This window comes from Pyxicephalus adspersus, chromosome 4 (genome assembly GCF_032062135.1).
Source record: "Pyxicephalus adspersus chromosome 4, UCB_Pads_2.0, whole genome shotgun sequence".
Taxonomy (NCBI): domain Eukaryota; kingdom Metazoa; phylum Chordata; class Amphibia; order Anura; family Pyxicephalidae; genus Pyxicephalus; species Pyxicephalus adspersus.
The window spans coordinates 84,914,134-84,940,230 of NC_092861.1; the positions used below are offsets into that span (position 1 = coordinate 84,914,134).

Consider the following 26,097-nt stretch of genomic DNA (forward strand, 5'->3'; position numbering starts at 1 on the left):
CAGCTTTATGTTATGTTTTCTCTCAAACTATCAGTAACATATTCATACTGCATGCATAGTTTCACAGGTATAAAGGCTGAAAATGACAACTTCCATTAAATTATATATTTAGCTTAATACTGATCTTTAGGATCCCAATTAACACCACCCAACCTTTTTTTTTAGAAGCAACCAACAATAAGATACACAACAGAAAATATATGCTAACATATGACACTAAACCAGTAAAGAGCATATTACAGAGCATAGTAAAAGCACAGACTTGTTGAGTACAGACTGACACGCATCATCACAAACCAAAATATAGAGTGCAAAAGAAAGTATCCATTTGGTGTCAGGCCAATGTCAAACACAGATGTGCATTGGTCAAAATTAAAAACTTTGTTGGTTCCTGTTTTTTTTCCTTTAAGAAAGAAGAGAGAGAGAGAAAAGAAAGCAGGAGAGAGAAAAAAAAGAAAGGAGGAGAAGAAAAGGAGTGTAATGGGGGGTGGGTAGAGATGGGGGGGGGGGGGATGGGAGGTAAGGGAAGGGGGCGACCCAAAAAGCATTATGGCACTAATCAGACGATCCATGCAGCTGTCTATAATCAGCTGAGCTCTTAAAATCATCCCAGTAAAACCAGGTGTGTGCCGGCCTCTGTGATGGCTGCTCCCTTGGTTTAGTTCTTCCATGTATTGTATATCAATCACCCTGGTAATCCATTGTTTAATTGTATCAGATACCTTTGGCAGGAGGTTTCTTCTCTGGCTTTTCTTTCTTTTCTTGAATGTCAGGTTTTGGTCTGGGAATTTCTGAAACATTAAATGTTATTGGTATAAAAACAGGTCCTTAAAGGGTAACAGGTATGTAATATAATAAGCAGTCGTATAAATTATTCAAACTTTATATGCTGGAATAAATAGATAAAACTTTATTTGTATATTCTATTTTGGTTGTAAGTAAATTGTCTGTTATTTTTAAGAAGGTCTTAAACTTTGCGAATTGCCCTGCAAATGCAGAGGGATTGGAAACATGTCAAATTAGATTTTTTAGTAACTAAAAGATCTGTGTCAGCTGCAAAGAGCCACATAATTTACTATCAAGTCAATCATTCATGAATACAGTTTACCATCTAGAGATTCCCTTCAATCATACATGACTACTAAATAATTTTAATGTTGGTGCCTTTTACTAGTGAAAACATAAAAGATATATTTATGTTATTAGTTGACCCTATTATATGTCTTTAAAAAATGAAATACATTTTTCAGAAAATGGCAAAAAACAAATATTGTGCATGTGGTATACAGGCTTTATATCTGATCTTCAGGCTCAACAAAATATTGTATAAATAAATAATTGTGTGTATTGGTACCAAAAGTTGTTATTCATGCATTTAAAAAGTGTTAATAAACCAGAATATGTTGCATTTTTTAGATTCTTCAAAGTAGCCATCTTTTGCTTTGGTGACAGATTTTCGGGCTTCTGGTATTCTCTTCATCAGGTAGTCACCTGGAATTGTTTTCCAATAGTTTTGAAGGAGTTTCTAAATGTGCTTAGCACTTGTTGGCTGCTGTGCCTTTACTCTGTGGTCCAACTAATCCCAAACCAACTGAATTGTGTTTATGTTTAGTGATTGTGGAGGTCAGGTCATCTGACGAAGCATTCCATTACTTTCCTTTTTGGTCAAATAGCCCAACATAGCCTGGTGGTGTACTGGGGTGACTTTACTGTTAACAAAAACACAAATGATGATCCCACTGAGTGCAAACTAGATGGAATGACATGTTGCTGCTATGCTGCACCTTAAATTTTAAATAAGACACCAACAGTGTCACCAGCAAAGCACCTCAACATCATCACACCTCCTCTATGCTTACAGTGGAAACCACACATGTAGAAACCATAGTAGGGTGGAACCCAAATTTTCAGATCAGAAATTTTGAGATGTGTCTGCTACTTGTCTGTATTAATGTGAGCTTTAAAAAGAGGTGCAGTTAATTTGCGGGTTCTAAGGTTGCTAACTCTAATGAACTTATTGTCTGGAGCAGAGGTAACCCTTGGTCTTTCCTTTCTGGGACGCTCTTTAATGAGAGCCATTTTTATCATGACATTTGATGGTTTTTGAACTGAAACAGAACCAGGTGACTACTTTATGAAGATAATTGAGAAAATGCCACAACTGTGTAAAAATGTAAGATGTATTCTGGTTTAACACTTTTTTCAATATAACTACAATGTAGAAATTCAAAATAAAAACTATTAAAAGAGATGCATTGGATAGGATTTATTGTTTTAATACTATTCTTGATGTATGCATCCATGATTTACAATACCTGAAAATACATAAAGCTGCAAATTCTAAATGTAGAACACACCTACAAATGTACAAATAGATGCAAATTTTATCTAACTCCCAGGATAATGAAACACATCATTACTAATCAACAATCAGTAATAAATTACTAACTGCACTTTTGTATTAAAAGAGTGTTATAATATTTTAAACTATAATTTCAGTATATTTCACTGCATATACTAGGGATTGATAGAAATGGGTCCTTCCTGGCTCCCATATCAAACCAGAATTAGAAGAGAACAAAATGCACATTTTCCATTTGCACTAATTTCGATGAAAGGACAGATATGAAACATTGTTATGTCTAGTAAATTGTGTGGCTCAGACTGCATGGTGCATTAACTTTCTGCTTGCTGTCATCTTCCAAGACTAAGGAGGATCCAGCATTTTCACAACACTAATGCAGATTACAGAGCAGCACCCATTTCCAGTAAGATGGAGTTTGGAAACGTGCCTCATTTCTCTCTATTAGACATGCTCAATCCAATTCTGCTAAGTACATAACATAAAATACTTTTATTGCCACAATTACTGGAGTCAGTTTATTAGATCTGCTGTAGTCAGATTAAAAATATTAAGTGGTGCATATGTATATTGTGGTCTCAGGTATTATTATTGCGATAGATAGATAGATAGATAGATAGATAGATAGATAGATAGATAGATACGATGTTCTCAATAAACAAAAAAAATCTGTCTTTGTTCTAATTTAGACTCTGAATGAAAATATGAAACTGTTATTCCCAAAGACTGGTACAAAAAATAGATAGGTATGAATAGATATAATTTTCTGATATTACAAAAACAAATCTACAACAATTGGCCATCAACATATGCTTGTCATGTTTAAGTATAATTCAGATATTTCCTATTGTGGTTTGTAATACCAATAATAACCTAACAAAGTTTCTACCCCTCTCTCATGCTAAACTAAAGACATTTCTACTGTAATAGATTGTGGCATGGTTCACTTTAAATATGCCTCACCAAAACGTTTAAGTGAGAACAGAAAATTTAAATATAAATACACTCATAACCTAATAATTCTATGAGTCATTGAAAGCATAAAATGGTAATTTCACAGTTAAGCGCTGAGTCCACCTAAACTGAAACTTCATTGAGACAGAAATTTTAATGGAATGTACTGCAAATAAAATCACATGAAATCCTAAGTATTCATTGTTTAAAGTGTGAGTTCTAGAGATCCCTGTTTTGTTTAAAACTTCAGGATCTCCTGCTGCTATTCTGAATGACTTCAGTTAATTGGGAAAATACTTGCTTAATCTTCCCTTAACTATGTATTATGCCTACCTACCGCCCCTCTTACCAATCTGCAACCTGCGTGCAGAGAAGCACACACTTTAGTACAGAAATGTATGACTTTGGAGCTCCATCTTTCTAACTAAATGAAGCCTCTTCTCAAAATGTTCTTTTTCCTGGAACCCCAACACATTAGCATCTTGGTACATCAAATCAATCACCTCAGTCTCATATGTACTATATATTACATGTATAACCTTGCTTCTTGCCAGGGAAATTGGACCAGTTTATATGTAAAAAAAATTGGAGATGTTCCAGGTTGGCACAAGAGGCAAATATTATTGACGGGGGCTTCTTGTTGTAATAATATGTTTATTATTTATCATATTAGCTAGACAGTAATGTTCCACACCTTATACCAAAAAATCAGTCAAAAAGATGTCATTTGAATTGCTTTTCTTTTGGTCATATTACAGTGTAATGCTTTAATGTTTGGAAAAATAGAATTGTCATGGGTTTTTAGGATCATGATAATTACACTGTTTATTTACCCTGATCTATAGCACATAGATTTGATTTGGAAGCATTTTTACTTTCTGGATTTTTCCACTTGCTGTTTTATTTGACCTACCCCATATTGACCCCAAGTCATTAGGAATGAAATCCAAGTTTACCACAACTGGGGTTTATGATGAACTTTAGGTGCTTAATTTATAAAGCATGGAATCTGACATTTCTGGGGGAGAATCTTCCAGGTCCATTTGTTTCAAGGGCAGTAATTGATTCTTTACCAGGGAATGTTTGAGGCAATGTCAGATTTCTTGCCTTATAAATAGAGCCTTAGGTGTTCTTGTCAAGTTCAGAAACTAATGTAAACAATCTCAAGTGAACATTATTCACCTAAAACCACCAACTGTTACAGCCTCCCAGATCACATCTATTACAGAACCGACAGTCTTTAACTCAATAGAAACAAACAGGTAGTTGTTTTAGTAACTGTATTTGGTTTACATACTGGTGCTATCAGCAATGTATGGCATATAGATTAATGGCAGCAAAAGAATTAGACCTCCAGACACAACAATTTTAAATCTGTTTTACATTTTTAACACAGCAAAAAACAGTGTAATTTTTTAACCGATATACAGTGGTGTGCTGTACTTCAGATTCTCTTTTGTATAACTTTCTGGGTCAACATTAAAAAAACTCAGGCTGTGCAGCCAAATTTGGCAAAGCACAGAAAAAATAAAAGTGACAGGATAGCAAACTATAGACTAAAAGTAGAAGATGCATCTGGTTGTTGAGAGTTATATTTTGAGAGAAAGATGATACTAAAGTGGACTACACCTGCTAAATTTGTGGTTCGATTGCTAAGCAAAAGGGGCTCTCAAACCGCTGACAAATATGGTTTAAATAATCAGTCACAGCTGTCTGTGTACAGGACTGGCCTAAATAGGAGCTGAACAAGGTAACAAGACTCAGAGAATAAGACACACTCTAAAAGCAAAAGTAATAAAAAAAGCAAAGTGAACAACTGGAAAAAGTCTGTGTCCATGTATAAACAATTAATTTTTTATTTGGTTTGAAGTTTGCACCAACCGGATCTTCAAAGAACTGTAGGTATTAACTAAACTAATGTGCACATTCACAAGCAGAATGTTTTCATGGTAATGACTAGTGTTAGTGTTCGTTTTCGGGTTGTCTTATATTCGACCCGAATATGGCAGATAGACCCGACCCGAAAAAAATGGGATTCAACTTTGCAAATTCGTGTGTAAAAAATGTGTTAAACTTAATGTTAAAGTAATTTATTGAATGTGTGTGATTTGTGTAAATAACTCCTGTCAGTGTAGGATCCCCGGGCACTAGAGGTTAAATGAGGACAAGGCTCCCCATTCGTCACCTCTAGTGCTCTGTGATTGGCTGAGGAAAGGTAAACCCTGATGACAGCTCAAGCGTCATCAGGATTTTCCTTTCCCCAGCCAATCACAGAGCACTAGAGGTGAGTGGATTGGGAGAATTGTCCCCTTTTAGCCTCTAGTGCCCGGGGATCCTGTGGGACTCCTGTGTTCTTGGATAGAGAATCTCTATCTAAGAACACATACTATAGTTATGCTAGGGCTACAAGAGCAATCAGGGGAGTGGAGCTGTCAGTCCCGAAAAATAACCTGAATTTTCCCCCCATTGACTTTATTAGTGTTCAAATTTGACGTTCGATCACCCGAACAATATCCCCCTATGCGATCGAATACCTGTTGAATTGAATAGTGAGATATTCGACCAACACTAGTAATGACCGTTATATGGTTTTTGCAAACCTTAATGAGTATTTTGGAGAACCTGCAGCAAACTTAACCCAGGTGCATTTGCCCATCAGTAGTGCAAATTTCTTTCCCTTTTTTGTCCGTTGAAATAACTACAAAAAGAAGTATAGATCATACATCCAATGCTCAGGAGCATAGTTAATGTGTTACTTTCAGAAACATTTTTCCTTAAAGCGTACCTCAACTCAAAATTCTTACTTTACATAAAAAGGCAGACAACCCTTTTATTTAAAATAAAAATTTTGTTTGTTAGTGTTTTTTGTAAGTGCAACACCCTTTTTAAAAAAAAAAAGAGTGCTACCCTTTCCCCCTAGGTGATCAGGAATAAATAGTAGCGCAGAGCCTCCCGGGATACCTACGTCACGCATCCCTTCTGTGCATGCCCGAGTATTTACCACTTCCTCTCCATAAATGTGCAGAGGCTGATTCCTAAACCAGCTGGCAAAATGGCAGATGTAGGAAGCCACACAAAATCATGCACTCAAGTGGCAGGTGTGTCCTTACCCATACCTCACCTAAACAAATATAATTCTTTTATATTGGTATACCAGAAAATGAATTTTACCGCAGTGCACCAATGCATGTTACACACATTACTGCAACATTCTGGTGTGAATAAGCTTTAATCTGCCAGTGGAGAATAAATATTCTCACAGCATGCAGTGGTTAACAAACATTGTTACAAAAAACGGACACTTACCCCTGTTGTACACAGTGGGCACCTTTACTATTGGTTTATAGTTGTCGTAGGGTTGGAACCTACCACTGTCTAACTCCCTACAAATAATGCTGATGAACCAGGCCAAACATCAACCAGTTTCCCTAACTTCCATGGCATGGACACTGAAAAGGGAACAGTGAAGGGGCAAGTCAAGCTGTTCTGGTTTTAAGGTAAAATTATTTGCCTCTAGGTTAGATGTTTGCCAGAAATGGAAAAAAAGCAGAGTTTAGTTTTAGGGATTTTCTGTATTTTAGAATGGATGATATACATGTCATCGTAACCTGACTGTAGAAAAAGAGAGCTACTTCTTAGCAAGTGTCCACTACTGAAAGCCACTTTATGCATAAAAAGTCTTGAAAATTATCCTGTAATTGTTTTGGTCAGGGCCTGCTTGTAAAAAGAAAATACCTTTAAATTATTTTGCAATTCTCAGAGAATATTCTGGACTGACATTTTATTCCCCAATTCATATCAAGGAAAGGTAATTTATTCGGCATTAGTTTATGTAGAGCTGACATTATGAATCGAGGGAAGTCCCATCTTTGGAGCTATTCCTGTGAGATACACCTCTATTTGATATTTACATATGAGCAGACAAAAAAAAACCCTTCTCATTTGATACTGACATTTGCAAAATTATATTTTATATTTGTATGAATACCTTTGTGTTTTGGCTTTTCAAGTTTTTCTTCTTTTATTTGTCTTTCTTTCTGGAGAGCTGAAAAACATAATAAAAGGAACACTTAGAACAGATGGCTTCTTTTTTACAAGCATTGTTTGGGCTAGTCAGATATATGGGGGAACAATTAGAATACAAACGAAAAATTTGAATCATAAATAACATGAATGTTAAAAAAAAGAAATAACACATTCTGATATAATATAATCTTAATCAACATTATTAATAGAATGCTATTATTTCATTGAGCAAGGTTTCCTAAAATTGATTATACATGTTTCCTTTTCAGCTACTTCAGTGCCCTATTCTCAGAGCAATCTATAAACACTTCTATGTAGCAATTATAAGGAAAAAGGGGCTAACTATAGGGAAGAAAGTATATACAGTGGACATCATATAAAAGCTACAGCTTAGTCTATACAAGTAGGGGAAAACTCTGATAACCATCCAGGCAAAAAAATGGGACATACATGTTTCTTTTTCACCAAAAGAGCCGTAGATTACATTTTATGAATAAAAAACACAATATTTTTGTGTTTGTAAATTTTTGCCAATAATCAGTAAGATATCCTTGGACTTACAGAGTAGGAAATTGAGAGTGATTTCACTCCTGAACATCTCTGCATCTTATGTGACAAGAATTACCCACACTGCAGCATTAGTAGTGTCCAGTAATATTAATGAACCTTTTTTAATTATGCAGTGAATATGAATAAAATCTAACAACAACATATCAAAGCTAATAAACACAAAGCTGCTGTAGCTTGACAAGGCCTGGTAGTAGAGATTAGTAAAAAAAATAAAATAAATAAAAAAACAAGTGCCTAAATAAACTATGGATGTCAAATGTGGAAGCAGTGCTTGCTCATTTACAAAAAGTGAACAGAAATTATGTCATGGTTATCATCCACCTTAAAGCAGTATTCTCAATTTTATATACTTTTATTTTAGTCACTTTGGTGTATAAAGAAATTGTGAGCAGGCAGCTCTTTATTCCATATGGGACATGCTCTCTTCTTCAACAAACTTACCTGCCCATTTGCAAACCTCTGTTGAATGTACACTGATCTGCGCAAGTGCACATCAGCATATTTTGGTGCTAGGATCATAAAACTCCGATTTCCACGCACAGGAGTTATATCATTCCAAACTAGCCAATCAAGACAGAATAATATCCCAAACCCAGAAACGGACAGGTAAGCTTAGTTTCACTTTAAAGCTAATGTATATTGGATGTATACCCAATTTCCCCATCTATTAGGGTCAGAGCTAAAAAAAATCAATGTTCGTTACTCAATTAGGTAAATTTGAAAAAATACACATTATTATTTTGCCTTTAAGCCAAAACATATCTTTTATATCCAGGGGGTATCTGGGGGCTTCTATTTACATGTTAAAAACATAAAGTTTATTTCTTTAAAGAAAAATGGCAGCTCAATGACCTACTTATATGGGGATGTTGGTCAAGCATTAATAAATCCCTTTCAAGCCTATAAGAAGGCTAATTTTATGGGTTAAGTTGGGAAACAAAAAGCATGAAAAGAAAAACCATGGGGGACTAGAAAAGGAAGGGCAGTGAGCATGCATAATGTGTATTTCAACAGATGATCATAAACTATCTTTAATAATATACATATTTTTTTTAAAATAGTGTTTATTTGAATAGTTGATGCAGTCAATCTACGTAAATGCTGCTGGTGGTTTTCACTATTTCTGGCTGATTACTGTATAGTATAGTCATTTGATTCCCTGCATTGTGTGCAAAGCAGTGGATGTTTAAACATGTATACTCAGCTATCTACTGTACAATGGGGTTGCCACAAATGAAGACATTCGAAATAGAGCATAAATTGTAGCCACAGGCATTAAAGGATGTATACCCTGCAAAGGGTATAAGGTATTTATGGAGACTTATTGAACACACAACTGTAGAACAACAGGAGGAATGACTGTATCATTAAAAGATTACACAAATATTCTTTTTTATTTAAGTAATACAAATAAAAAAAACTGAATAATTGATTTAAATGTATAATATTTTTACTTTATTTTTATCTTTTTTGAGAGCAAACCTAATGTTGTATTGTGTGTGTTTTATTCTGCAACTTTTTTTCCCTTAAACTGTGTTCTAGAGAAAAACTAGTCAAGGATAAAATGATTTCCTGTCTTGATATACTGTATCCTTGAGTCTTGTATTAAAGTCTTCAAGCTACAAAACAGAGACAGAAAAATATCAAAGCAACACATAGTGATCTGAAATTATCAAAGGATCAGATCTTTTCCCCTTCAGCAGAATTTCTTTCATTGATAAACAGACTGACATATTTTTATATTGGGCTCTGTCCCTGATTGAGGCCTCCAGCTTTTGGTTAACAGCTTTGACATGCATGCCAGTTAATTACTATGCATAAAAATGCATAAAGTTAATGTTTTCATTCCTAGCAGTGCAGACGGCCTCTAATCTCTTATGCATTCACTTACTTTTTTGTGCAGCTTTGACTTGTAGTTTTTCATGTATTTCTTCTCTGTCTATGTGAACAACTAAAAAAAAAAATAATCTGTTAAAACATGCCATTATTTAAATTCTGAAAAACAAACTGAATCTGAAAAAGACAAAGCAAACGTATTTGTTTTTTTATGCTACTATGAGACTCTATATATTCTCTATGAGAATAAATGGTAACCCACAATATGATTTCCTGATCCTGATCAAATATAGTAAGTATATTCATAATAGCAAAAGAAGCTTAAAAGTCTTGACTGCGCAGCAAAACATAGCTCTGCAGACTTGCATACTAACCCTTGCCTACCCCAACCTCAAAACTTTTCCCTTACCTCACCTTTTGAATAACCCCCCCTCCCTCAATTACACAATAAATCACAACAATCATTGCTTAAATGGCTTTTTTATAACCAAATATTATTATTAAATAACTTATCAAATACCAATAGAAAATAATATAACAATTTATCAGTATTAATATAGATAACCATTACAAAAATAATAAATATTCAACTGATCAAATAATAAAACATGAAACATTATAACAATAATACAAATTAACAATAACAATACCAATAACTAGAGATAAGCGAAATTCTCTCGCCCGTTTTGCCGAAAAGATTAGCTTCAATCCGAATTAGGGAGTTATTCAATCCGAATTAGGGACACATAGGGAGTCTGCTGTGGTAGCGAAATAACACTGTGAGTCAGTATGACATGCAGATGACAGGCGTCGCTATTAGAATCACTGCACACTTCACTTATTTGGGCAGTCACGGGGCCAAATAACTCAAGTAATAACTCAGCCTTACAGGTCCATGTTAGCGTCAAGAAGAAGTGCATTCCTTTTACACCCTCGTCAGCTGATTCCACATAGATGTCTACAGAACCTGTTCTATTAACGGCTTATACAAGTGGAGCCCCCCCAACAGAGTGGAGAGGGTGACTGAGGTGGCGGCAGCAGCAGCATCAGGAGGCCACAGAGTGGCACAATGGCAGAGTCTGGAGGTGGTGACAGCATCAGGAGGCTGCAGAGTGGCACAATGAGAGAGTGTGGAGGTGGCAGGAGAATCAGGGGGCCACAAAGTGGCACAATGGCAGAGTCTGGAGGTGGCGGCAGCATCAGGATTTTCAGTATGAATACAGACCGTGAAAGTGGGGCCTCTTAATCCTTGTAACTTTTGGGTTCGGAGCAGGCGGTGTCAGAAAATTCACCACAGGGATAACTGGCCACAGAGTGGCACAATGACAGAGTCTGGAGGTGGCGGCAGCATCAGGAGGCCACTTAGTTGCACAATGACATAGTGTGGAGGTGGCGGCAGCATCAGGGGCCTACAGAGTGGCAAGGTGACATAGTGTGGAGATGGCAGCAGCAGAATCAGGAGACCACAGAGTGGCAAGATAACATAGTGTGGAGATGGCAGCAGCAGCATCAGGAAACCATAGAGTGGCAAGGTGATATAGTGTGGAGATGGCAGCAGCAGCATCAGGAGACCACAAAGTGACCCAGTGACAGACTGGGGCGGAGGGTGGCAAAACCAGTACCCGCTGACCAAGGTGGGTGAAAGAAGGAGCACTTGGCATCTGATGTGTGGCATTAGGCGAGTGGCAGCATCAGAGTAGTAGCTGAGGCAGGTAGCCAGAAGAAACCGGTCTCTTTTGTCAAGGTTTGGGACAGGCGGCATGGATCATCTAATCAGATGCATCAGGCATTGATGGGTGGAAATCCTGGCTGATCCAGGCCTAATTCATCTTGACAAAGGTCAGTCTCTCCACATTTTGGGTGGACAGGCGAGTTCTTCTTGGGGTAACTATGGCCCCTGCCACAATAAACACCCGCTCTGATGCCACATTACTGGCCGGGCAGGACAGCTTTTCCAGGGCAAACTCGGCCAGTTGCGGCCACAAATCCAGTTTGGCTGTCCAGTGGATTTTCAATGACGGCTGGCAGGGTGCACTCCAAGTATGCCACCACCTGCTGGTTCAGGTTCTGCTCTATGTCTAGCTGATGGTCAGTAGTTTCTTCACTATGCGGGTGAAGAAAGCTGATCATCAGCGACACTTAGGCTTCTGCTGATGGAGTTGGTACTGCTCCTGTCACCCCACCCCTCCCCAGCAGCAGTGGAACGTGACTGCAGAGGGCCCCCCTGGTCAGACCTACGAGAGGATGGACGATAGCGCAGATAGGCAGCGGCCAACTGACTACATAGGATGTCTCTGTAGTAGTTCGGTTTGTCCTCCCTCTCAGCGGGTGTAAAAAAGGCCCCCATTTTGGACTGGTAGCGAGGGTCCAACAAGGTGGAGAGCCAGAAGTCATCCCTCTGCCGAATGGTGACAATTCGGCTGTCACTGCGCAAGCAAGTGAGCATGCAGCGGGCAACTTCTGCAAGTGACTCGGAGGGACTCCCTTCTTCCATCTCCACTGCATACTGCCACGGTGTGTCTGGGTCCTCTGCCTCGTCCTCCTCATCTCCCTCTTGCTCCTCTGGCTGCTCCTGCTCCTCCTCTCCTGTCATCTGAGTAGAAAAACCACCCATTTCGCTATACATTGCCTTTGCTCCAATGTCCTCCTCCTCCAGTTCAGCCCCCACAGGGCTCATGTGGCCGTGAGATCTAGGCGCCACGTCTCCAGTCCCCTGACCAGCCAGATTTACCAGCATCTGTTACAGGACATGAAGCAGTGGAATGACATTGTTCATCCCGTATTCCTGGCGACTGACAAATACCGTGGCCTCCTCAAAGGGTCTGAGCAAACGGCAGGTGTCACGCATGAGCTGCCACTGGCTGACATCGAAGTTACACATGGGAGTACTCCTATCCGCTTGGATCATCAAGAATTCGTTGATAGCCTTTCTCTGTTCGTATAGTCGGTCCAACAAATGGAGGGTGGAATTCCAACGGGTGGAAACGTTGCATATCATCCTATGTTGGGGGATGCCGCTGCAGCTCAAGGAGGGTGTGCTTTGCAGTGTACGAGTGGCTGAAGTGCATGCAAAGTTTCCTGGCCATTTTTATGTCTTGCAGATGGGTGGAAGACTTCAGGAACCGCTTGACAACCAGATTGATGACTTGTGCTATGCAGGGCGCACAGCTTAGCCTTCCTTGACACAGCACCGACACAATGTTCTTCCCATTGTCGGTCACCATGGTTCTGATTTTGAGTTGTCGCAGAGAAAGCCATGATTCAATTTCTTGATGAATCACAAGGAGCAGTTCCTCCCGTGTGACTCCGTTCGCCCAGGCAAAACAGGTGCAGAACAGCATGACACCGCCGTGCCCTGCACATGTGGTATGCTGGAGAGGCACTATGAATTGTCCCTGCAGTGGAGGCTGAGGACACAGTGGAGGATGAGAAGGCAGGACCAGCGGCATGGGAACGTGGAGGCGGAAGCGGTGTCACCTGACCAAGTTGCTGGTGTGGCTGTGCAGGAATCACATTCACCCAGTGGGCCTACAGTAGTTAGAGCTCCACACGTCGGCGCTGCCGTGCACTTTGGCAGACACCGACAGGCTCAAGGACTGGCCCACCTTCTGTTCTACATATTTTTGCAGGGCTGGTACTACTTTTTTTGCACAGAAATGATGGCTTGGGACTCTCCATCTCGGCTCGGCACAAGCCATCAGTTCTCTGCAAGGTGCAGGTTCCACCACTTGGAAGGGGAGGGACTGCAGCACCAGCAACTTGGACAGGAGCACATTCAGCTTCTGAGTCGCTGATGGAATGACTGACGAGGAGTAGGAGGAGGAAGAGCAGGACCATCTGGACCAGCAGAAGATGGAAATGACATACAGCTACCTTCCGCTGAGGTGGTGGAGCCTTGACTGCCTGAAAGCCGATGCGTGCCACTGGGCGATGCAGCGGTTGCTGCGGCAGGCTGGACCACCACATCAGAGCCACGGTTCTCCCAGACCACTTTATGGTGACGCTGCATATGTTGACACAGGGCCGTGGTGCCAACATTGGCACCCTGGCCACGATTCACCTTCTGCCCATTATATTTTTGTACTGAAATAGGCCAATAAACGCTTTCACCACAAAAAACTGCAACAGTGAAGTGCGTATATATTTTTCTTTTTGTACAGAAATAGGCCAATAAACGCTTTCACCACAAATAACTGCAACAGTGAAGTGCGTATATATTTTTCTTTTTGTACTGAAATAGGCCAATAAACGCTTTCACCACAAATAACTGCAACAGTGAAGTGCGTATATATTTTTCTTTTTGTACTGAAATAGGCCACTAAACGCTTTCACCACAAATAACTGCAACAGTGAACTGCTTTCCAACGACTTTCCTCGTTCGTCGGCGTCGTTGGTTACTTTTTTTACGAACGATTTTTGCCCAATCGATCGTTCGTCGTTCATTTTGAACGATAAAAATTGGAAGTGTGTACGCAGCTTAATGCTCAAAACAGTGGAATGGGAAGCATCAGTACCCAGGAGGGAGGGCAGATTTTGACCTTTCAAGCTTAGGTCAATAACAATTGCCAGTTTAGATTCTATTTTCCTCAACACAGGTACACTTGGATGATGATAAAGATGGTGTTTTATGCAGTAAATCAAGGTTTTATTCAATAAAATATGTCTTTGTTTTTCTTTGTAAAAAAAGTATTAGTATTTATATTCTTTATATAGGCTTGGAAGAGATGTCATGTGCACAATTTTATACATAGCTTTGTATGGTGTAAAACAGAGTTTAAACAAACAAATAAGAACCGTATTTATTCGAGTATAACTCGCACTCGTGTATAACGCGCACCCCTAATTTTCGATTAAACATCGGTATAAAATTTTGTTCACACCAAGCATTTTAATTGACAAAAAATATTATTGAACACGTGCGTCCATGATAAAAATCATTTATTAACAACTTAAACTGATATAAACACAATACCGAAATAAAATTAGCGGCAATGTTTACTGTAACGTGTGGGCGAGGAAATGAAGCGGCAAACCCAATTCGGGGGTGGCAGGGCTGGGGTGGCAGTGGCAGCCGGTCCATTGAGGGCGTACGCGAATTGTGAGTTTGCACTGCGCCTTTTCCGGGCTGCAGCCGCTCACTGTACGCGAGGGCGAAGAAAAAGAAACGTCACCGCGTCGCGTACAGTGAGCAGCTGCAGCCCGGAAAAGGCGCAGTGCAAACTCACAATTCGCGTACGCCCTCAATGGACCGGCCGCCACTGCCACCCCAGCCCTCCTTTATAACGCGCACCCAAACTTTGATTTCTTTTTTTGGTATAAAATTTTGCGCGTTGTACTCGAATAAATACGGTAGTTTGGTAAAACCTAAGTTTTAGTTTATACGCCTTTAACAGTTAAGTAGGTGATTTTAGAAACAGAGAGACATAAAAGCATAAACAAGTTTTAACTGCATTTTTGACATGCGTGACAGAGTTATCTTTAATAGCTTTTTTAAAGAAAATAAATATTTCATTTAAGACCAGAGAAGTAAGTGAAGTGATGGAAATTGTATTATATTTTTGTTATGTTTTCTTGTGTGTTTTTTTTTCATTTTTAACAAAGAACTTGTTGCTTGGTTTACTGCTGTATGATAATACAGAGTTCCACTCCAATTAATAATTTTTCTATGGAATATATCAACTTCTCCAAATGTAAAATTGGTGACAGTTTTAATAATCGAAAAATATACTGATGTTGTGTCTGTTCTGTCAATGGTGCCATTCACCCCTTTTTTCCACTGGCCAAAACTTGAGGCAAGCTATTCTATCATTTCACTGATGACCGTTCAACACTAATACCAAATAAATGCACAATGGCAATTGTATAAATACACTCAGAAGTCAATTTCTTCCCTATTGAGTATTTTGATATGTCACATTCTTTATGACAAATGACTTTAATTTTCTGGTAATCACATCATATTATCCTTCTAAGTTGATAAAGAGGATCTCATTTTAAAGAAGACTTACATGCCCAGAGTAAAATATGCAATTTATCCTTATCAATGTGACACATTGTTAATAAATCCTAATATTACCAGCTAGCATTCAGGAAAAAAATGACAAGATGTAGAGGCTGCTGGGATAATCTTGGTTGCCTTGGCAACTGTGCAGTTTGTGAAAAGTTTATTACATTATGGAGAGGCTGTATGTTTTTTTTAGAGAATGCATTTTATTATTAGATCCCTCATTATCCTGTAGGCATTCACAAAACGCCTAATTTTCCTATGCTTCTTTCGCTTGACCTCATGTCGACGTGTTAGTGTTCTTGTTAAGTTTTATGCTGCCAAGCAAGAAAAATACGATAAGAAGTTTATGGTGGAAAAATAATGAGGAATTAATCAGAACTGTTGCTAAATATTGCAGACAAAAAGGATGTTCCGAACATGTCTATCATTTTCTTACAGTGTTTAAGGTTGCAGGGGGGAAATTAATTGTTGTGTGGTAAACAACCAAAATGAAACAGGCTAATAAAATAGGACAGTCCTAATATATGAAACAAACTAATTTATTAGCAATAATACATGTTGTTTTTCCAATGTGATTAAATATAGTTCATTACAGGGATATGGTTGAACTTGAAATAAATTAACAATACCATTTATACCTCTGCTCAAGCCCCTTAAAAAACAAGATCTGAGCAGAACGCTTTTTAAATCAGCTGTTTAATGTTCATGGACAGTTTTAGATAATATACCACTAAACATTTTCTAATTAGCTAAGGCTTTAAGTAAACATGTCAAACATGTAAAACATGTAAAACACTGAAACAGCCTTGGCTAAGTGTTGAAGTGGAGCATGGAAATACCATAATGTTTATTCCAATCAGTTTCTGTCCAAAGCTACATACAGAGTCTGGACTTTTGTAAAAAATTGACTGCAAGTTATTGGTGCAAATCACCCTAATTGAATACCCCAGTGCAAAGCATTTAGTGGTCACTTAAGATCTAGTATGTTCAATAACAGGAGAAAGGCTTAATGGCACCATGGCTAGTCAAGTTGCTGTGTATATCAAGACACTAGAAATAAGACTTTGCAGGAACATTAAAATCTAATGGAGAGTTACATGTTATGACACTGTATTTTACTAATATTTTTAACTTTGAACTACTGACAGGTAAAAATAAACAACTTTCTAGTGCAGGGTTCCTTGAGCAATGATTAGTTTAACCCTCACCGATTTTTTTTTTACTATCTGTAAGGGTGGCATTCTTCCCATTGGTTGGCAATGTAGGAGGAATTCTTCCTACTGACAACCACACCAATATACTATGAGCTGTGGATATAGAAATTATAATAGGGATTCCTTTAGGACTTGAAAAATATTTCAAGGGGTTCCCCCATGTTTAAAAAGCTGAGAAACACTGCTCTAGAGGCTAAACTATTTTTACGAAAATGTTGGCTGACATACAGAAAGTAGATAGCTTTGGCCATGACATTTTTTATTAATAAGGGGAAATCTGAAATGAACTATGTTGGCTCCATTACATATGTATGTTTGTAAATGTATATATATATATATATATATATATATACACATGTATGTAATGGAGGCAACATAGTTGTGTATTCAGTAATAGATCCTACAATGCCGTCATTTGATACGTTGGAACCATTCCTAACTCATACTGTCCAAACATGTAACTTTTCTGCTTACAACCATGAAATATCTGTAATACATAACAGTAATTTCTATGAGCTGAGAAAACACTTATTATTTTACAAACATATTAAAAAGGGTGGTCATGCTAGAAAGAGTTAGCTGTGCCAGAGAGCTTGTGGGTACACAGGTGTTCAAACTGACTGACTCCTTTGTGGGTACTTATTATATGCACAATATAAAAGTATTAATGTTACTATGTAATGAAAAATACAGTAATTATCTACCAATGATTACAAACAACAGTATTAGACAAAAAAGTTTTATCATGAGAGGTATGTTTGGCCAATGTCACCCACAGTGCTTATCAAGCAGACACTCAGGAAGACATTGACACAAAAAACTAATGCTGTGTTTATCCATATACTTAAAAATCCCCTTACCTTTTCTATGTATTGGCTGTATCACACCTGAAAAAAATGTAAAAAAAAAGAATAATATCAATAAATGCAAGTAAAAGTATATACATAAAAACAAGTATATAGTTGATTGGGAAGTTTTAAGGAAGTTTGCGTTCAGGCAGGTACATCACACTGAGACCAACTTTAAACTCCTTTTTGTAATTTATAATATGACTTAATTATCACTTAAATTAGCTAACGTTAGACATTGAAATGTAATATCTGGCCCCTACTGTGTAATCATCATATTTAGAAAGATCTTTACTGTAATATTCAGCCAAATTGCTTGGCATATGTCTGAATTACAAATGATTAATTAAATTAAAGGTACTAACATTCAAATCTGAAACCAACAGCCAAGTACCTTTTTCTAAGAATAGGCTGGCTGATTAATTAAGTATTTTCCACACAGTATTTCAATGTAAATTTAATTTAAGCTCAAACATTTAGGTTGGAAATGCATTTAAAGGGCACACTTCTTTATTTCACGAATGTATGTTCTTACTTACATTCAAAGATCCTAATCTGTAAAATCTTGTCAAGAGTAACCTGGTAGTCTGGGGACACTTACTCCTAAATCTGTAATACTGCTGGGTAGGAGTTCTCACTTCCACTCTTTGAAATGTCTCTGCATCCAAATTGTGCAGGCCTCTGACCCAGTTCATACAATAACAATCCCTTTACATGTGCAGTAAAACTGGGCTCTTGTTTTTGCAGTTGGTATATTTTTTGATTATGTATTTTAGTAATAAAATATAAAGGAGACAAAACAATAAGACATCCAATGAGGGTTCCTTACTGAATACTTTGGTATGTAATGGATGTCATATCTCCCTGCAGTGTATACTTCTACTATAATATATATTATTATTGGTCCTGTCTAAAATCCCTCAACTCCTTTTGCTGGATTGGGAACTTTTCTTGCACAATATCACATATTTAAATCAAACAAAAACATTATTTTTTTCCATTAGGAAAATTACACCACGTAAGTATTACAAAGCTGTAGATTACTAAGAATCTCTATAAATTGAAAATGCTATGAATCATAGACAATTTATATAAAACTCAGATAAAAGAATTAATCCAACAACAGATATTTTCGATATAGTCAGATATTTCAAATGCCTTATGCTTTATCTAATGTCACTAAGGGTTTATACATATGGATGACATTTTTCACAGGATTTCTGAGATTTAGTAACACACTTACTAGAACCTACTAGAATGCCAACATTGTTTTGTGTCAATATAAACACCTGCTGTATGACTTTTGGGCCTCTGCCTGTGTCACTGCTGATAAACCTAACTCATAAAAATGCAAAATAAATGCCTAAAAACTGCTCATGAAAGCCCCAGCAAATGTCCACAGGGGATTTCTTCTGCATTGTCTATAATCGTTCCAGCTTTGGCTTAACTTTGCCAACATAAAAATGAAAAAAAAAATGCTTGTTAAAAGTTTGTCAAATGTATATGCCTCTAAGACATTTGTTGGAAGGGACAGATCATCCAGTGACTGTATTTACAAACCATAAAAACCTGGAATACATAGAGGGAGCCAAAAGATTCATTTCCGGACAAGCACATTGGGCCATTCTTTGTTCACGATTTAATTTCGCCATTACATACAGGCCGGGGTCCAAAAATGTTAAAGCTGATGCATTATCGCGTAATTTCCCTGAAGCAGGCTCCCATACAGAATATATGCCCAAATCTATCCTCTCCTCTCACTGTGTGCTCGGGGTATTGTCTATCAGTCAGCTCCCCCCTGATTTATCGGTCCTTTTAGAACCTCACCAGTCTGACTCATCTCTAGGCAAACCCTAGCCAGTCATATGTGCCACTGCCTCTACGCTTGCAGGTCCTCCAACAGTTTCATGAATCCGAGGTTACTGGACACCCAGGAGAGAAAAAGACAAAGGCATTGGCGCTACTGGTACACCATTTGTGGTGGCCGTCTCTTCCTGAGGGTACTCAAGCATTTATTAAGGCTTGCACCAAGTGTGCTCGTAGTAAGACTCCTCACTTAGCCCCAGGTGGGACCCTTTAGCCACTGCCTGTCCCTGACAAACCCTGGTCTCATATTGCAATGGATTTCATAGTGGATCTACCGGTGTCCAGAGGATGAACTGTGGTTTGGGTGGTGGTGGACTGGTTTAGTAAAATGGGACACTTTGTACCCCTTAACAAACTGCCCACGGCTAGGGAATTATCACAACTATTCATTGAGAATATTTTCCGGTTGCATGGTATCCCAGACAATGTAGTCTCTGATAGAGGTGAGCAGTTTGTGTCGCAATTCTGGCGTTCGTTCTGTGCACGTTTAGGCATTTCCTTTTCCTTCCCCTGAGATTTCTAGGATGAAACCAACGGCCAGACTGAGAGGACTAATCAATCTTTGGAGAAGTACCTCCACTGCTTTGTTTCAGGTTGTCAGGAGGAATGGGCGAATTATCTTCCATTTGCAGAGTTTGCCTTTAACAACTCTGTACATTCCTCTACTAAAATGTCTCAATTTCAATGTCTTAGTGGATAAATCCAAATTTCTCGTCTCTGTCTGGTCCCCCCTCCAACATGCCTTTGTTGGAAGATGGCTCACCAACCCCTACAATTTGGTTTCAAGTACAGCAGAATTTAAAGCAGGCTTCCGGGCAGCAGAAATGGTTTGCTGATCAACATCGATCCAAAGAGCCAGAATTAGCTCAAGGGCACTCAATTTGGGTTTCCATACAGAATATTGCCCTTTGCCAGCCCTCCCCCAAGCTTTGGCCGAAATCCATTGGCCCATACCCTATTGCTAAGAAAATAAATAGAGTGACTTATAACCCTGCCTTGCTCGGTTAGATGTGTAGACTCCTTCCATAGCTTGGTATTAAAATCAGCAGCTAATGTGGCACCTTCCTTGGAGCCCCCCCCCCTCCCTTGGAGCCCCCCCCACCCAATGATATCTGTTTAATAAGGTAACTTTGAGGCTGCATGCATCAACATCACTGGGAACTCCCGGGGAACATCAGCGCACTCGCCGGGTGACATATCGAGGGAAGAGGATGCGGCCAGATGTTGGGCACGAACGGGCAGGACGCTGGAGGACGCCGGTAGGACCAGGTAAGTCTTTATTTATTACTTTTTTATCTACCCCGAGTGTGGCTTGGGGTTACCGCTTTCAGCTGGGTTATTTTACCCCTGAGCCACACTCGGGGTTACAGCTCAGTGGGTTAACTGACACTATTGATCTTTTCTGTTATCTGTAACATTCTTTCTACTGACCACCACACTAATGTTCTGTGAGTTGTTAATATAATATTATAGTAGGGGTTCACTGAAGACCTGAAAGTTATTACAAGTTCCCCATGTAAAAAAGGTTGGGAGACACTGGTCAGTTACTTGGACTTTTTTTATTTAGGCATAATTGTAGTGTTTGCAGGATTTTACAAGTTTTGTAGTTTCTGTCTTAAAACAAAATGGGCTGGATTGTCTAAGCCTGCATTCCAGAATGTAGATCAAAAAGTGATCGTTAAGTCCAATGATTTGAGATTACAGTTACTATAGATAGCTGGAAATAAAGCTATTTAGCCTTCTGTTAGAGCTTTGTGAATTGGGAATAATATGTAATTAATCTAAGGGATACCACGCTGTGGTTTTTAAAGAGTAGTTTTGTTGGCAGTTCAAAAGAATCTTAATACTCGGAACTACAAATAGTAAACTAATTCACAGTGTAACTGGTAAATACAGCTGTTAGGCATAGGTTTAGTATAATAGTGAGAATAGTGAGAGTGGGAATACTGAGAATAACACTAAAAACTGTTAGAAAAATACTGCAGAAGACTATTTTCTGTTATAAAATATTCACTTTTTAAACATGGTTTCCGTGAAACTAATATTATTTTTACTTTTTTGTTGGTCACTCGAGGCACCAACTCATGGTAAAGTGTATGTACAGAACAAAAAGGCTAACAGAGGGGGGCAACAGGAATGAAAATAATCCCTGTTCAACTCAACCCAGGGGATACACAAGGCACCTTCTAATCAAGGATATTGGTAGTTTTATAGTCCATTCAGTAAGCCCCAGTGCTGATATAAAGGCCAGTTCTATTCTGAGGGGAATTGGCATTCTTCTATCTTTTATTGTATGCACAGCCAAAACATTTTTTAGCTATGTACGTTGTAAAGAGTTAAAACTCCTGTATTTTTTCTGCTTGGGAATATTTTCCTTTACATACATTACAGAAAAAAAACCCTTGTAAATTGAAGGAAATGGAATTACATTAACAGTCAGCTGTCACTAAGTGTTCCTTTTTGGATATTTACTTGAAACTCTTGTTTTAGTGACAAATCTAATATTTTGGATGTTCCATTACTTTCCGTTCTATCAATTTAGTGGTGATGAAGACAGCTATGAAAATTTGTTTCAGCCGAGACAGTCTGAGGATTCTTGAGGTTTGTTCACCATTGTTTCCACTTTTTTACTTCTATTGCCTGTTACAAATCTAATTCTTATTCCTCTGACTTTTTTATTTTTTATAATAGTTACAGCAGGCTTTTTTTTACTCCTCTCTCGTGCTTTGCAAATTCTTCTGCACAGGTAATTCAGAGCCCTATAATATAGGTTGAACTAGGGATCAGTAGGGTAACATTCGGGTCTACGGATCCATAGGCTTGCCTTGCCAAGTAATGAAGATATCAGCAGGCTGAGGTTAGGTAAAAGTGGTACCCACCTGCACAGTTTCATTCAGTAGGTATGGCACGTTGTCTCAGATTTCAAATGCCCCATTTTAATGTCTACAGTGTAGTTTGTCAGTTTTATATTTTAGGAGTAATGTAAGCTTTAAATGTGTGCCTGCATACACAAATAGTTAAGCAAAGTATCTGGAATACTTCATACAATAGAAAGAGCTGTCATTTTCAGTGAAAATGTAGAATAGGCTTCAGCAACTACTATAGATTGCTTTAAGAAAAAGCTGGATGCTTTTTTAGAAGAACATCATTTAACTGGGTATTAAGGCTTTTTTCCCCCTGTTGGAGCAAATTGAACCAGGTTTTTTTTTTTGTCTTACTCTTAATCAACTATGCCTGTGGGGTTTTTATCTGAGATATGTTTATTGAACTGTTGAACTTGATGGACTTATGTATTTTTTCAACCTAACTATGTAACTATGTTAAAGTGAGGTATTGAAGACACTAGGTATAAATGGCACTGATACATGAATTTTCAGATATCACCAAAACTGCACAATCACACAGAAAAAAATGTTTATTCATCTACAAAAGACATAGTCATCAGAAACAATATCCTCCAGCACATACACAGGCCCACTAACGGTAGATGTGCCCTTTTTGGAGAAAGTTAATCTGGGGTAGGCACCTCAGTGAGTTTTAATCAAAGAGGAAAGTAAAAACCTATTCATTTTCGTTCACAGTTATAAGCAATTGCATGTAAAATTGCATTTTCACCGTTTTCAACCCAATGTTTTGTGATGTAGGTGATATCAGCTTATTTTTAAAACTCCATACAAGGTACAAAACTTTACATATTGTGCCTGGATTTAAAAAAAAATCAAACTTTTTTCCTTATAAATCCATAACAAACTTTATGGTGTAAAGTAAAAGATGCAAGGGCATTTAAAAATATTTATGTAGGTAATACATTGTGTAATAAATACATCCATTTAAAAGCATTGCTGGTACTTCACATTGACATTGATTAATTTCTCACATTTTACTGGAAGATTGAAATCCTTCATTAGTGTATTGTCAGCATCGTGCATGCTTAACATATAATCTACATTAGCCATCATTTATCACTCAGCTTCTATCCTTTGTAATCTCCTTCAAGTAACAAATAGCATTCAAGATAAGAGATCATTTGGCAAATGCCATCATTGATATTAATTGTATTGTTTGATTTATGATCAAACAGGACTACTGTTAAATGCTCTGTAGTATTAGCCAATATCACATTACCATTTAAATATTTATCTTAGTTAAATTGGCAAACATTATTTGCATTTTCATTGTCTACCAGGTATCATAAACCGTATCATGCAAGTAAATAATCAGAATATATTTATTGCAGTATTTTTCCAAAGAGTATAAGAACTAATTTGGAGTACTTAAGCACATTTACAACTTTAAGCCTAATATTTTTAACAGGGGTCTGCACATAATAAAAGTATCCCTAGGTTATTTATATATTTAAATGCCATGCCTCAGTGCTTTTCAGATGTGTGGTTTGACTTGCAGGTTCCAGCACACAGCAAGGTAATTGGGTGCAGGGATTTGTAAAAACAAGATTTCTGCAGCTCAATCCATAGCCTACCCGACTAATGTTACTGCTTTTTTATGTATTTGTATCATGAAGAATACCAACAAAAAAGTAAAAGAGTCTTTAGACTGAGGAACAAAATGTTGACCACCTAAGAAGGTCAGAATAAATGGAATAGGTATTCTCAATAGATAATGGAACACAATACAGCAACAGGTGGATTTTAGACCTTGGACTGGTACTTTTTTCTGTGCTACAGTTTTCAGAGCTTTTAGGGCAAATGTTTTACAAATTTATTATGATTTGATATAATTCTACTACTTAAAGTGTGATAACATCAAATTTCCTACATATAATGTATTATTTTTTTTAACTTGTTACTGGATAATAAGTGGTATATTTATAATGCTGTAAATCTGACATTTACCAACATTAATCACAGCTCCTTATAACACATGGCCCAGGATGATTATCTACAGGGGAATGTTGCAGAATGTTTCACTGTTTTATAAATAGACCCCTGAAAGCTAAAAAAAAACACTAGAGGCTAAAGGAACATAAGAAAGCCAACCAAGTCACTTACACAGCTTAATCATATACAGTCATGGGAATTAGACAAAATACCCTTTCCAATAGTAAGGTTTTGCGTATCAGGAAATAATGAAACAGACAACTGGTTCTAAGCATGTCTTATTATTAGATAAATACAACATCAGATAAATAACAACACATGATGTATTACACCTTGTCATTTTATTTAGCGAAAGGACCAGTAAGAAGCGAGTGTGAGTGTGAAAAATTAGCATACCCTTACTACTTAAATAGAAAATAAAAAGGTAAGTGACATCCAGGTGCTACTAGTCAATGCACTTAATCATTTGATCATCAGCAAGTCTGAACAACAGAATAAATGATTAATGTTCATTTTTCTTATGATCTTAATTGAACTTAAAGAAGCAATTGTTGCTGCCCATCAATCTTGAAAAGACCCAGCATGAAAGATTATTCACAGGTTAGACCATTCAATGCTCAGAAAAACTGCAAGAAACTTAAGAGTTACAGTTCAGACAACACAATTAGAAAAAAGACTGAGCAGGTATGGCTTGTTTGAAGGAGTTGCTAGGAAAAGGACTCTTCTGAAAAGAACATGGCGGCATAGCTCAGGATTGCAATGTTTCAAGTAAAAAATTGAGATATTTTGCCATAACACAAATTGCCATGTTTAACAAAACTAAAAGCATGGTGGTGTAAGGGTGATGATTGGGCTTGTTGGGCACCATGCATTCATTGAGTTGATTATGAACTCCTCTGTGTACCAAAGTATTCTAGAGTCAAATGTGGGGCCATCAGTGTTACAGCTAAAGCTTGATGAAAACTATTTCAGCACATCAGCAAATCTGCAATAGAATGGTTGAAAAACAATGAATCAAGGTGTTGTAATGGCCCAAATATCAACCTGATTGAAATTCTGTGCTGCAACCTAAAGAGAGCTGTATATAAACAAAATACAAAACCTCAATGAACTGAAGCAATGTTGTAAAGAATAGTGGTCATACCGAAAATTATTACTTCAAGTTATTTCTGTCAAAGTTGGTACAAGATAATACAAGATCTTAAATCATGGGGTGCGCTAGTTTTTCACACATGGCTTCTCCCTTTTTGCTTGATTTTTGTGAAACACATGCATACTTCAATCCCTTTGTTGTGTTGTTTTAAACCTCAGACTTAAATAATTTTAGAACCTGCTATGGATACTAATATATTTTTGTATATAGTGTAAGTAAACCCTTAAAATTGAAATTAAACTATTGTTTTCTTATGACTATATTTTTACTTTGGTCATCTCTCAAACATTATTGATTTACATTAAAAGAGAAGGAAAAAAACCTAAAATTGTAGTAAGCCCAAAAATGAGTAGAGAAATCAGTAGAAAACTGAACTACCAACCTATTTTTTTCACAGGAGGCTCTGAAAGTCCTGAATTGGAA

The 26,097-nt window shown here is 37.6% G+C and overlaps 1 protein-coding gene across 1 annotated transcript in view; it reads right to left on the reverse strand.

Moving 5' to 3' along the window:
* Positions 1-26,097, reverse strand: part of TRDN (triadin) — a 223,256-nt gene that overhangs the window by 149,497 nt on the left and 47,662 nt on the right. Inside the window, exons 5-8 of the mRNA XM_072410214.1 lie at positions 17,830-17,856; positions 9,804-9,863; positions 7,305-7,361; positions 723-791 (exon numbers count right to left, since the gene is read on the reverse strand). Of these exons, the coding sequence (XP_072266315.1) occupies positions 723-791; positions 7,305-7,361; positions 9,804-9,863; positions 17,830-17,856 (213 nt within the window). The remainder of the gene's footprint in view (positions 1-722; positions 792-7,304; positions 7,362-9,803; positions 9,864-17,829; positions 17,857-26,097) is intronic.